This window comes from Heterocephalus glaber, unplaced genomic scaffold (assembly GCF_053883595.1).
Source record: "Heterocephalus glaber isolate CG9 unplaced genomic scaffold, H.glaber_assembly_v1.0 deba00000594, whole genome shotgun sequence".
NCBI classification, from domain to species: domain Eukaryota; kingdom Metazoa; phylum Chordata; class Mammalia; order Rodentia; family Bathyergidae; genus Heterocephalus; species Heterocephalus glaber.
In genome coordinates this window covers 22399830-22413398 of record NW_028258151.1, presented here as the reverse complement: position 1 = coordinate 22413398, position 13569 = coordinate 22399830, and the positions used below count along the sequence as shown (strand labels likewise).

The 13569-nt window shown below is 41.6% G+C and overlaps 1 protein-coding gene across 7 annotated transcripts in view; it reads right to left on the bottom strand.

The window, feature by feature from the left end:
* The window catches only part of Kiaa1549l (KIAA1549 like), a 287464-nt gene that overhangs the window by 54731 nt on the left and 219164 nt on the right, over nt 1-13569 (bottom strand). For all 7 annotated transcript variants that reach the window (XM_087205545.1, XM_021264381.2, XM_087205546.1 and 4 more), the window contains 3 exons: nt 13089-13270; nt 9431-9648; nt 2671-2800 (listed from right to left, as the gene is read on the bottom strand). In XM_087205545.1, coding sequence (XP_087061671.1) covers nt 2671-2800; nt 9431-9648; nt 13089-13270 — 530 coding nt within the window. The remainder of the gene's footprint in view (nt 1-2670; nt 2801-9430; nt 9649-13088; nt 13271-13569) is intronic.

The following is a 13569-nucleotide window of genomic DNA, read 5'->3' as shown; positions in this document are numbered from 1 at the left end:
ATGCAAATTCAATAAGGTTATACATATAAAAAAAAGTAGAATGGGAATTGGTCTACACTTGTACAGTCAGTAAATTCTAAGTACTTTTAATATGATTAGCAGTAAAAGCACAAGAGAGATATAGGTAAGCAGTCTCATCTTTCTTTTTGAGAAAAAGTCTTGCTATGTTGCCTATGTTGTTCAAGGCTGGCCTCAAGTTCACAATTCTCCTGCCTCAACATCCTGAGTAGTTGGGACTACAGATATATGCCATAATGCCCAGCTAGTCATGTTATTCTTTCATTCTTTATTTTAGTGTATGTTTGCAGTATATAATAGTGATGCTTGTTCTGGGGAATTGATACCTGCATGTAACACATCCTGGCCATTTCTGATCCCTTTATTGCCCTCTGTCTTACTTCTCCCTTACCCCTGATCTTTTATCCTTTTTTTTTTCTTTTTGGTGGTGGTGGTGGTGGTGCTGGGGATTGAACCCAGGGCCTCATACTCACTAGACAAGTACTCTGCCACTGAGCTACAGCCCCAGCCCACCGTTGGTGTCATTCTTACAGCCAAAGCTCTGAAGTGTTCAAACTGCCCACCGGATGATCATTTTCTCTTAAGAAAGTTTATATTTATGGTTTTTAAATTACATATCCTTCTCAAATAGTTTTGAAAAATCTATTAGAATGAAGAGGGCCTCTTGAAAGTAACCTGTACTTGGGATATTTATAAATGTCTGCGAAGGGTGAACAATGTCTTTTTAAAAATTCTCTCTCCTATTGTTTTACTAACACAACATTCCAAAGGTACTAGGTGAATACTGCAAGTCATATAACATGGTTAAAAGGATGTGCAGTGCTTTCCTCTTATAATTATTATAGGGACTTCTGGCTCATCTCCCCATAACTATAAAAGCATCCATGCCTATACTCCCACAAGAAACTTACTGTCTTAGTCACTTTCTTGTCACTGGACACAATACCCAACACCTACAACTTTAAGGAGGAAAGGTTGATTTGGCTCATGGTTTTTAGAGGATTCATAGTCATCTGGCTCCAAGGGAGGAAGGTCATGGTGGAAGGGTCTGGTGGAGGAAAGCTGCTCATACCATGGTCCCCAGGAAGCAGAGAACAAAGGGAAGATGGGGTGAGGGGGTGGATAACATCCTTGCAAACTATGTCCTCAGTGACCACCTCTAATCAGGACCCACCTCCTAACAGCACATTCAGCTCTGAACCCTTCAGTGGGTTAATTTACTGATGGGTATAGCATCCCCACCATCGAATTACTTTCCAAAAGCTCCATCTCTGAACACATAAGCCTTTTGGAAGATATTGTAGATCTAAACCCTAACATTTACTGATACCATATCTTGAGATAAGCTAAAAGATCTGTCATATTTCAGGTACTGGAACAGGAAAAAAAATGTCCCTAACTAATCAAGCATCTAGGAAGAATGAATGCTCTTGGTAGAAGGGTTAACAGGAAACTTAAAACTTCTGCTAATTTTTAATCATATATTGATGATAAAATCAATGAATGACTTTGGTATAAGAAATATTTTTTTATGAGGAAAACATTATCTACTAGGATACTTTAACTTATTGGAAGATAAAAACATGCTCTGAGTATTTGGAATTTTATACAACTAAACTATCCAACTTTTATAAAAAAAAAAAGATAAACAGTATCACTACCAATGCAAACATCAAGTTTAAATATCAGGAAGTCAGCAGAGATTCAAATTAGGTAAAACAACCTTTTTTTCAACTGAACTGTTAAAAAATGTCATTTTAAACTTCTGTGGCAAATAACAGCCAATCCTTTCAGGGGAAATATTACTTTCTTCAAGTAAGCATGATATATTTAAGAAATCCACTGTCATTTTCCAACTATAGCTTCTCAAATTATAACAAAAGTTTCTCCAGACATATTTGAATTATAATTCTTACTACTGAAAAATTTTAATTTGTAATTAGAGAAACATCTTAGAGGAATGAAAAGAAATATTTTTCATGAAGCCTAAGAGTATATCAAGACCCTTTGAAATTGTGGGGCAGGGAGCAACGTTATTGAACATCTCGGCCCAGAATAATTCACATGAGCTCATGGATGTAACTCCAAATTCAGGATGTAAACAACTTGATAGGAGGCACAGGGATGTAGTTCCTCATTTGGGGAAGTCTGAAGGGATCAGGAGAATTTCCGCAGTTTGGACCCATCACTGAACACACACATGTGCTTTGTCATACAAAATCATCAACTCACTCTGTTGGACATCTCATTGTTTCCATGGTGTACTGAGGAGTTATGAAATCAGGAACAAGTCCAAATTTTTAACATTGCTATGAATTAAAAGCCTGTGTTCAAATGAATTCTAACCGATTCCCATGGTGCTTATTGAGTTTCTGAAGACAGACAGAAATAAATTAATGACTTTAAAAACCTAAACTGGTATTAGGTCAGTAATATTTGCAAAACTGCTATTTAGAAATCATGATCCTTTCAGCTCTGACATATTCCAAGTACCATTATTTTGCAAAAGAAGTAATAAAAACCAGAAAGGATTTTAGTGCATTTTCATTTTCCATAAACATGTAGTAAACTGAAACATGGAATGATCTGTCCTCCTTCTTGCTTTTAGGGGAAAGAAGAGCTTGTGTTCACCCCAGCCCACCAGAGACTTACGTCGTATCCACTGTTCCGGATTCCACGCCGGGGTCGCTCCCGAGTGACCAGAAGGTCCATCTCAGTTTCTCCTGGACTGGGGCTGTTCAGAGACTGCCGGCTTCGGTAGACAGAGTTCTTCATCTGTTGCCTGAAGAAAATTCAACAACTGTTATGATACAGCAAATGCCCTGACAGATGGAATTCTCCACTGATCCAAAACTACAGGCAACCAATGAAGGGTTTCCATTTGCCACACAAATCCTCAGAATCAATGGGATTTGTTCCCTGGCCTTAAGGGGCAGTAGAAAATGTAGAATAAATGTTCTTTTGTCTTGTTTTTGTTTGTTTGTTTGTTTGCTGTTTGCTCCAGATGCTGAAATCATGTGGCTAAATTATAAGTGCTCTTTCATATGAAAACTAGGTAACTACCATCCATTTCAACACTGCAAGCTCATCTAAAATTCTTCTGATGGCAAGGCCAGGGGCTCTCCCTTGACCCTTGCAGACAGCTACGCCTGGCAGAACACACTTGCCTCTGTTAACTTTGCTGACTCAGCAGCCTCTTGTTCCTTTTAATTCTCCTCATTTCAAGTGCAGGACTTACAGTGTATTAGCAAGCCCTTCAGCTAGCTGGCTGCCTAATATTGTGATTGTTGATAGATTTCTTTCCTACAGTTCCCACAGTGGATTCCCTTCTGAACTAAGAACCCATAAACCTAGAGGCAATTTGGAGCCCGTTATGATTTGGATTTGAAATGTCCCTAAAAGCTATGTGTTGAAAGCTTTGTTGTTAGTACAGCAGTGGTCAGGGCTAAGGCTTTTGGAAGGTGATAGGATGAAGAGGGCTCTAACTTCATAATTCATAATTTTCCGGGTTATTGGAAGGTGGTAGAAACTTAGGAGGTGGGGTTTAGTAGAAAGAAGCAGGTCCTTGGGGCATGCCCTTGAGGGCTAGATCTTATCTTTGGCCCTCTCCCTCTCTCCTTCTCCCTCTCTCCCTTTCTTGACCACCATGAAGTGAGCATCTCTGCTCTACCATGTGTTCTCCACCATGATGTTCATCCTTTTCTCAGGCCTACAGTGATGGGGCCAAGCAATTAGAGTGGGAAACCTCTGAAACTATGAGCCAAAATACACCTTTCCTTCTTAAGTCGATTTATCTCAGGCACTTTGTCACACTGGTAGAAAGATAAATAACAAAGGGCCCATCCATCCATCCAACATCCATCCATCCATTTTTCCTTTATTGAGGTCCTACTGTGGAAGAAGATAAACATCCATAGTCCCAACTCTCTCAGAGTTTCTATTGTACTGACAGAGATACAACATGATAATTTCAGAACATGCTATTGAGAAAAACAGGGAGCTTTGACAGAGGACGACTGGGATGGGGGCCAACTTCAGATAGGATGGTCAGGGAAGCTACTCTGGGGAGAAGCCAAGTCATAAATAGAGCCAGCCCCATCCTAATGTGGGCAGAGTATTTTAGGTCCAGGAGTAGCACCTTCTGAGGCTCTACTCAGTTAGTTTTAGAAAATCCATACATTGTCCTGCTGCTACTTGTCATTAGAGGAATCTATATGAAGAGAGAAAAGAAAACAGCAACATAAAGGGGATGATGGCTATACTTTTATTCTTCTACAAGAGGCTACTTTAACAAGCAGGGAGTGTGACCCAGAGGGACAGGTGTCTTTCGTGAGAGTGACAAAAAGATACAAGTTTCCTCTCATCTCTCTGTAAATAATTTGCATTTCCAGACCATCTTCAGAGAACTCCCTACATACAAGATTGTATGTCTTGGTTTTAAGATTCCAGCTATTCATGTGCCAAAGGTGAAGAGATTACATCATTTGTTCCCAGGGATTATGTGGGATACCAGAAACCTAGCAGGCATACACTTTTTCAAGAACACACAATAAATTTGTCATAGCATTACAGACACACACACACACACACACACACACACACACACAGAGTTTAGGACAGATATTAGAATTCCAAGGTAAAGCAATACTCTTGCAATCTGCTTGGGGAATGAAACAGACATTGTTAAATTTGCTCCTTTACCTTGAGGAATTCATACCTATTTTGAGAGCATCTGTTGTCATTGTCTTCCTAGTATGCATAACCTTCTACTGATAAGAGCAGCAGGATGTTGCTTGGAGGTACATTTCCTCTGAGGGTAGGCAACTGACTTAGGTTTGAACAATCACAGCATCACATGCTGATGACCGCGTGATTGGTCAGTACAGAGCATGAGTTGGCCCAATGAGACTGAGCCTCAGGACTTTTTCTAGGGCAACTAAGAAAGAGATTTTCCTGGCACTGAGATTTCTAAGAAGACAGGGACATAAGCCTGGAGTTGCTGGCAGTTAATCTGCCATCATGAAGTTAGAGCCTCCCATCGGGACTGGCAAAGAGTGAAGAGAGAACAAGAGCAAGTACAGGAGTATAGGAGACATTTTATGAGTCCCCCACCCCAATCCAGCTGTGTCAAAGGGTTGACCTTTCAATAATGCTCAATAATACATTCCCTTTTTATTTAACTATTTTGTGCTGGATTTCCATCATTTGCAACCAAATGACTCCTGACTAATATCGAAGCTATTGATGTGATATTATAAATTGTTCTCTCCAGTTATCTGCAATTAGAGGCTTCCTTCAGGGAAGGCACCCAACCTCAGTGAACTTGTGAGTAACTCAGACTTCAGCAGAACCCAAGGAATTCTCATCCTTGACCTAATTACAGATACTTTTTTGAAAAAGCAGGCTTTACAACTGTCTTGAGATTGCTAATTAGCCCATTTAGAAAAGATTTACTATGGGCCAGGGATTTAGCTCAGTGGTGCCACCACCTGCCTCGCAAGTGCAAGGTCCCAAATTCAATCCCGGGTACCAAAAAAAAAAAAAAAGATTTACTAGAAGGGTGGTGGAAGAGTAACCAGGAGGACTAACAATTGACATTTCAGTAGGTGACTCTGTAAGTATTAGAAATACAATAATAAGATGAATAAGCCTTTTCAGGAACAATGAATGTAGGTAAGAGCTTCTGCAATGGAGTATCCACCAGTCTAATCTTCCCTCAGAGACAATGTTCCATTATGATGCATGGCTTAAAGGATGTTGTTTAACATGGATCTCAATTGACCAGACTATCAATGTGTGCCTGGTGAGCGAACATCTGCTTAGAAATAAATTAGGCTTTCAGGCAGAGAAATTGCCTATTTTAATCAAATGGATTCCATTAGGTGTACTCATTACTTGTTGCTATTTTGCAGTATTTTTATAAAGGTAATATATTTTGGAACATGTAAACTTGATAAATATTTTAGCTCTGAAAATATTACTTGGTGAATAATAAAGTCTTTTACTTGGATTTTTAAGAGCTTTTTAATCTCAGGGTAGTCTATGAAAGCAGTTTGCAAATTGTGCTCTGTGGAACTCTGGGGCTCCATGGAGACAGTCTAGAACCACTGAGAAGGAAGAAGCCCCGCCTTCTATCACAGCAACTTTGTCTTTATAGGTTATTTAGGACCCTTAGGTTGGCTTCTCTAGACACACACATCGCAATGACTTGCATACAAGTGGAGAATTTGGAAAGTGGTTTCTATGGAAGTAATGGGTCGGGCAGGATAAGCAGACATAGGATGGGGGTAGGCTGTCCTCAGCTGTCTGCTACCTGGTCCCGGGGTGATGTAGGCAAGTGGATAACAGCCCAGAGCAAGAGCCCCATGAGATCCTTTGGAGGAGGTGGCTGAGGTGCTCTTCTGGACTGGTTGGTTTGCATGTGAAAAGTGCATTTTTGGGTAAGTCCTTTCCATCACTACTGTAGGAATTGAGTTGCACTGGGATGGCCAGTTCCTCTGGAGTCAGCAACACCCCAGATGTCAAAGCATCAAATTCAGAAACTAGAAAATGTGGATATTACCACCCCAGAGTTCCTCCACCAGAGGTATCTATCTATCAATTTCCATCTGTCATTAGCTAAGGGTGCTGCACAGCACATTAATGACCTGACACTTCTGGTTGGTGGCTGCTGAAAAACAGCCGGATGCTGCTGGCCTGAACAGGTGCAATGAGAACTGAGGTGGCATCACCTCAGGTAGACTGTGTACTTTGCAGCTCAGTTAAGAGTTTATAACATAAAATGGAGTGTTTTTCTGATTTTAGGTATAAAAGCCATGAAAACTATTTTAAGAGATTTGATGTTGAGTCAACATCTAGAATCTAAATGTTGTGTCATTTTATTTAACTTTGGTCAGAGGTAAAATTCTGATTATTGATGCTCTCTCTGGACTGAAGAACGAGTCCCTCACTGTGCCCTGCTGTGGCAGAATCTCTGGAGGGTTGTGCTGTGAACACCAATTAACAGGTAGCTCTAACCTGTGACAAGAGCTAAGCAGCAGGCAGCCTGTCGTGTCAGCAGCAGTCTGCATCAGGAATAACACCTCTGAGCTCACACTCCCTCAAAGCTGTGCTTAGGGAGAGCCTGCTTCTCTCTCCTTTTCTGGTTGTCTTTCTCCTCCACCCCATCTCTCACTGATCCCTCTCCAACCCTATTCCCCAGCTCACTCAGATTTTGGCTCTCCATCTTTTCCCCTTAACTGGTCAAATTTAAAAAAAAATATCTTTGGTGCTGTAGAATACAATTATTTTGGGTGCTGCACTGAAGTGCTTTTTTCAATGGATATTCACTGAGAATCAACCACACACATAGTGGCAGCAGCAGGCCACCAAAGGGCCTTCAGCATGTGGCCTGGCACTCCCCAAAAAAGGTTGTGTTCATTTTCTTTTCAGAAAAGGCCATCACGAAAAATTTTGTTTCTCCAGTGACATCCAAGCTAAGCTTCTCTTATTTATACATCACAGTTGATTCAGTTTTTTCACATATCAGCAGGAAACTAGGGAAACAGCAACCACCTCAGCCTATAAAGACCACTGAAGCAGAGTCCTAAACTGCAAAATAAAATCTAAAGTTGCCACTATTCCCCCTTATAAAATCCATCTCTTTTGTTCTCTTTTTCCTACCGCTATTAACATGATGACACATGCACTGTGAAGTCCGTCATGGTGTGATTTCATGTCAATAGCTTCTCATACCAACCCAGTCTAATCGGAAGCATGGTAAATTAAGCCCTGGTTTAGAATTTCCTCTTTTCTTCATTGAAAATAAATCACATTGATTTGATTCATAAGTTAGTCCCATCTCCGTACTTGATTGTATGGCTTTGATTCAAGCGTGTCATAGAATCATTTTTGCTATTCATAAATACTCATTCAGGTCAGGCAGGAACTGTACCATCCCTCACTCCCAGTGTGTGAAGCCACTCTGCTCAGTTGGCAGTCAAGCTTGGAAGGCAGTGCTCTGGTTGGAGTGTTCCTCCCCTCCAAAACTCATGTGCAAATTTAGCTGTTGTTTTGGAGGTGTGAGGAGTTGGCCATTTAGAACATGATAGGGCCACAAGATTCTACTCTCATGGGTCAGGTGAATGCAATTGTAGGAGGGTTAAGTTTGGCCCCCCCTTGCCCTCTTCTGTCTTTCTGCCTTCCATATGTGATGATGAAGGAAGAAAGCCCTTGCCAGATGCTGGTACCTTGATCTTGGCCTTCCCAGCCTCCAGCACTGTGAGAAAATTAATTTCTGTTCATTATAAATCACACAGTTTCAGGTGTTCTGTGATAGCAGCACAGCACAAGCAGAGACAGACGCCAGTTCAAATCACTTGGCTGACCCCTGCCACAGAGACTCGGCCCCCTTTTAGACACCAACAGCAAGCCACACTTCACACACCCGCCAGGCCTGTGATTAGCACTTTTGGGTAAGTATCTCTCGCTCTCATTACTTCCACAGGAGCAGTAATCAGACTGTCTTGTCCATCATAAATGTTGAAGGAACTGAAGGAATGAATGAGAAAAGACACACATGGCCATATCACTGTGGAGCATCTTCACTGGTCCCTGACTCATAGCAGGTGACGAATGCTGAACAGCGGAGGAAATCTATGAATGAATGAGACAAACCTGAACACAGCACTAAGCAGCAGCTCGGTAAATACCTCCTGAGGCTGAATGAAAAGGTGAGCTGTGAAATTTGCTTTTCTTATGCAAGAGCCACCAACATAATTGAAAAATACAATGTCCCTTGATCTGGAAGTTGCATAACTAGGTAGGTAATAATTATATCTTCACCCAGCTCTGAAATAGCAACTGGCTGGAAAATATCATTAAGCTGAAGGACAACTATGGTTGTTTGCAGTATTTTTAAAATAGCTTTGGTTTTAATCTCCTCCAGATTCATTATGGAGCACCTGGCTGCATGGACCAGTGGGGCCCACATTGGTGGCCCACAAAGATCCCAATCCTAAGGCTCCAGATCAAGGGACCAAGTCCATATTGCCCAAGGTGTCCTCAGTTCTCATCCTACCAATGCTACAGCGACCTACAGAGAATCTCTTGAGTCTGTAATGCTAAGTGAAATAAATCAGACACAGAAAGTTAAACATTGCATGCTTTCTCTCTTATGAGACACCTAAAGCATAAATAAAGAGGAAACTAAAAGAGAAGTGATAGGAAACGGGAAGATAGACTCTGTGGAGATGGGAAAGGGATTGGGAAACGGGGAGATGCGAGGAAGGGGAGGTAAAAAGGATCAAGGTGTGATATGCATATGCGCCAATACCTCATGATGAATATATTCATTATGTACTATAAACATATACTAACAAAATTATAAATTTATTTGAGAAAAAGAGAAAAAAGAATCCCATAGGGTCTGTACCTGTTTTTAGACTCGGTGAATGGAGCACATAGTTCTGTGTCTGGGTCCAAAACGTGCTCCATTTCCTTCTGGGCTTTTTCATACATCTTTTTTCTTTCGGTCAGGCCCTTGTTTGTCTCCACTGGGGGGAAGTCGTAATATCCCTTCCTCTTGGCTTTGAGGCGCAGCTTGTTCCGATAGTGTTCAATATCTGACTTCTGTTTCAGGGCTTTGTTTACCTGAGGAGAGAGACCATCTCAGGCCAGGGCCTAATCCAGCATGGCTACAGGTGGAGACTTTCACCAGAAGATGACAGCTCCTGGAAAAGCCGCCCTAGGCTTCAACTCTTGTTCTCTGAACCACCAGACTCACCCTGTGTCCGAAAACAATGTGAGGCCAGGCACTCACTAAGTCACCTGAGCCCTTCTGTCAAAACCTCCTTTTCCTGAGACTGACCGACTGCTCCAGTCTAGGTTTGACTCTGGGCTCTTTGCTTTGTGGCATTTGCCTTAATTCTGCCTACATCTTTTAGGTCCTTGGTGTGGGAGCCTCTGACCTGGCAGCCCAGCTGGTTCTTGGTACCCTGAGTCTAGCACCCGCCCTTGGGACCCTAATGGCCTCCCCTAGTCTTTGGCTGAGGCCTAGCTGGATGAGACAGCCCTGAAGTAGGCGAGTTGGAATGAGTGGGTGGGAAGGCAGAACAAACATTCTGCTGCCAAGGCCCTTCCACATGATCAGCCTGCATGTGAAAACATATTTCTGTAAATCCATCTCTCTTTTAAGAGAGAAATTATTTTAAAACTTTGTATGACTATGAATGCCAACCAGATCCTGCTCTATGGGGCAAAGCCTATAGTTTGGTCTTTCAGAAAGGAGCATGGCTACTATCCCTCTGACCTGTAAAAGTTATAAACAGATGGGCATGCTTCATAAATAACAAAAGATGAGGATGTCACCCCCTCATTTCTGAACTTTCGATGTTGTGATTATGTTTTCTTTAAAATAATCTTTAAAAGAACTTCCTGTAATTCATAAAAGAAAAAATTACGGCTTAAGGGTTATGCTTTTTTCATTTAGACCAGCCACTCATAAGACAAGAAGAAAGAAAATTATAGAGCAATCTGTGTCAAGCTCCACTAGGTCACAAATTACAGAGAATAGTTCAGGGCTCTCTTCCAATCCAAATGGCAGCAAAATCCATTCCTCTTGCTGCACAAATGTAGCAAGGATCCATTTCTGGACAAGGAAAATGCTCATCTGTTCTCTTTCTGTGTCAGGGTGATGAGCCTGGGAGGAAAAGGGGGTGGGAAGTCAAATCTGTCCCAGATTTGGAGTCTGTCTTGATGACGTTCTTGGCACTAAGCTGTGACAGACAGATCCAACCATGGCAGCCATTATTGAGTCCATAGCCAGGCAGAGGGTCCTCATCAAGACTAGCTCTCATTGATTTAATGGGACAGGTTTACATGTTGGTGGTGGAACTGCATCCTAGGAAAAAATTCAGTGGCTGTGACTGGCTTTAGGAAGACACCCAGGCAAATTATAGAGCTATGGGGAATAAAATACACACAAGGGCTGATGAAAAAAAATATAGTGTGTTTTAATAAAAAATTATTACAGTGAGAGATATATTGCCATTAATTCCCCTCAAAGTACCCCTCTCACTTCAAACATACTTATCCCATAATTCTTGGCCCTTTCTGAAGGAGTTCTGGAAGTCTTCTGTGAGCATCTTTACATGGTGCAATAAAAAATATGTTGCATGCTGCCACCGGGTGCCATCCAACAGAAAAGCAGGCTCATAAAAACATTATGTTGTGTTCTCATCACCTTGTTCACCAGATATAGCCCTGTGTGACTTCTGGCTCTTCCTCAAAGTCAAAATAACCATGAAATGTAAACATTTTGAATCAATCCAGGACATCAAGGTGGCCATGACAGAGCAACTAAAGACACTCATGAAAGGGTACTTCCAGAACTGCTTCAGGAAATAAGAATGATGAGATGAGTAGGTTTGAAGTGAGGGGAATGTATTGAGGGGAATTAATGGCAATGTGTCTTTTACTGCAATAAATGTTTAAAATTTAAATATTCATTGTATATTTTGATCACACCTCATATGAATCAATCTTTCTTGTTGACTAATTGATAGTAATAAGAAAGTGCTTATTGTACGTTAGACATAGTTCCACACAACTTACAAGTACCAGCTGATTTGGGCCTCAGAGCAGTTCCATTTTATGGGTGGAGATGCTGAAGCACAGAGGAGTTAACAAACCTGGCTAAGGTCATACAGACAGTAAGTGCAGGAGCTGGGATTCAAACCCTGGTAGCCCTGGCTTGAGGATGCTTTGTAAGCACAGTGCTGTTAAAGAGAGGGAAGGTGCACTGGACAGGGAGTCGAGGCACCTGAATATTATGGCTGCCACAATGACCTTCAATGTGACTTTGAGCAAGCCATGTGACCACTCAGGCTTTAGGGTTTTTGTCTAAAAAATGAGGAAGCTGAAACAGAAGTGCTCTATAAATTTAAAATGAGTTGTGGTGAGGCTCAGCCTATCTGTAGACCAGCTTAGTCTTTATACCCAGAGAAGAAGAGGCACTTTCTGAATCATGAGCATTTTTATAAATGTCCCAGATGGTGGAACATTACCATGTGCAGTTATGACAACCATTTGTGCAGGGCTATGGCATTTCCTTGAGGTGATGAGAAGAAGAGTTTAAAACTTTGGAAATTTCCCACCTGTTGCAGGTAACAATGGTGAGGTATAAAGGAATATAATGATTAATCAACCTGATGGCTTATCACCAGAGGAAACCATAAACATCTGTTTGAGTCTGTGTGTGTACACACATGTGTAATGTAAATGTTCACAAGCAGGTTCTATAATCTATTCTTAAAGATTCATAAACATTTTTAGCCCACTGACCATTCTGCTACAGAAAATGGAAAAATGGCAGATGATTTCTACTTGACTTCTTGTCCTCCAGACTCTCTCCTCTTATCATCTATCAATTACCTATTATCTATCATCACCTATTATCTATTAAGCATCTATTACCTATCATCATATATTATCTATTATCTCTGATTTTTTGGATAAAATCCTCACTGTCTGACATATGTTATAGATTTTTTTTTGACTCAGGGAAGTTGATTAACATTGTAACATCCATTAATATCCTTCTGAAAGCAGTAAGCCCAAAGGAATAAATGCCATTTCAAAGCTGATAGAGGGTCCCTGTCCATGTGACAATACATGCTTCATCTCCCTCCCAATTCACACCCCTCCCATCACCTCAACAATGACATCTCCAGTGGAAGTTTAGGAGCGTGCTAAAGAAATGTGGAAGGCTGTGTGTGTTGTATGTTTGCGCGCACACGCACGCGCATGTGTGTGTGTGTGTGTGTATGTGTTAGGGGGCATAGAACTTCTGATGTTTCTTTTCATAATCACAGTGCTTTAAAGACTCCCTCTGGGTTTTCAATGAGTGAAATGAAAACATCACTCAACAGACTTGTTTGGGTGACTTGTGTCCTGAGTCATTCCCGTGAGGTCTCATGTGTGCAGAGGTAAGAATGATCTCCAGAGCTGCAGGCATGCTGAAGGGCTACTCCCTCCTGAGCTCCGGAAGGACTGGCTGTACTCGCCTACACTGGCTCACCCTGGGTGCTCACCTCACCGTTGAGCACCGCTGAGGAGTCCTGGCTCCTGTCCGAGGTGGGCTGCACCACGGGCAGGGCTGTGGGTTTGATTGCGATGAGCTGTACAGACCCAGAAGATGTGTCAAAGGGATCTGCTGTCGCCTTGCCAGAGCTGTCAAACAGAACGGCTCCCTCCTCTTCGTCACTGCCTGGGACTAGAGCACAACACAAACCCATCAGCTTTATGATGTAGGGGAGAACAGATGTGAGGCTTGCTGCCATTGAAGGACATCACTTTATTCTAAACAACCTCAGAGACAACAGGGTCTGGTTCTTCGCCAAGCAGTCCCTGCTGCTCGGGTTTTCTTTTAAATTTAAGATCTATACTATTTATCTTGCCATTGTGTTAACAGTGGATAGGAAAGAGTTTTAAAGATTTGAATTTATTTTTTTTTTTCTTAAATTCTTTTACTGGTACATTTTAGGTATAAAATACATTTACATTTATCATTGG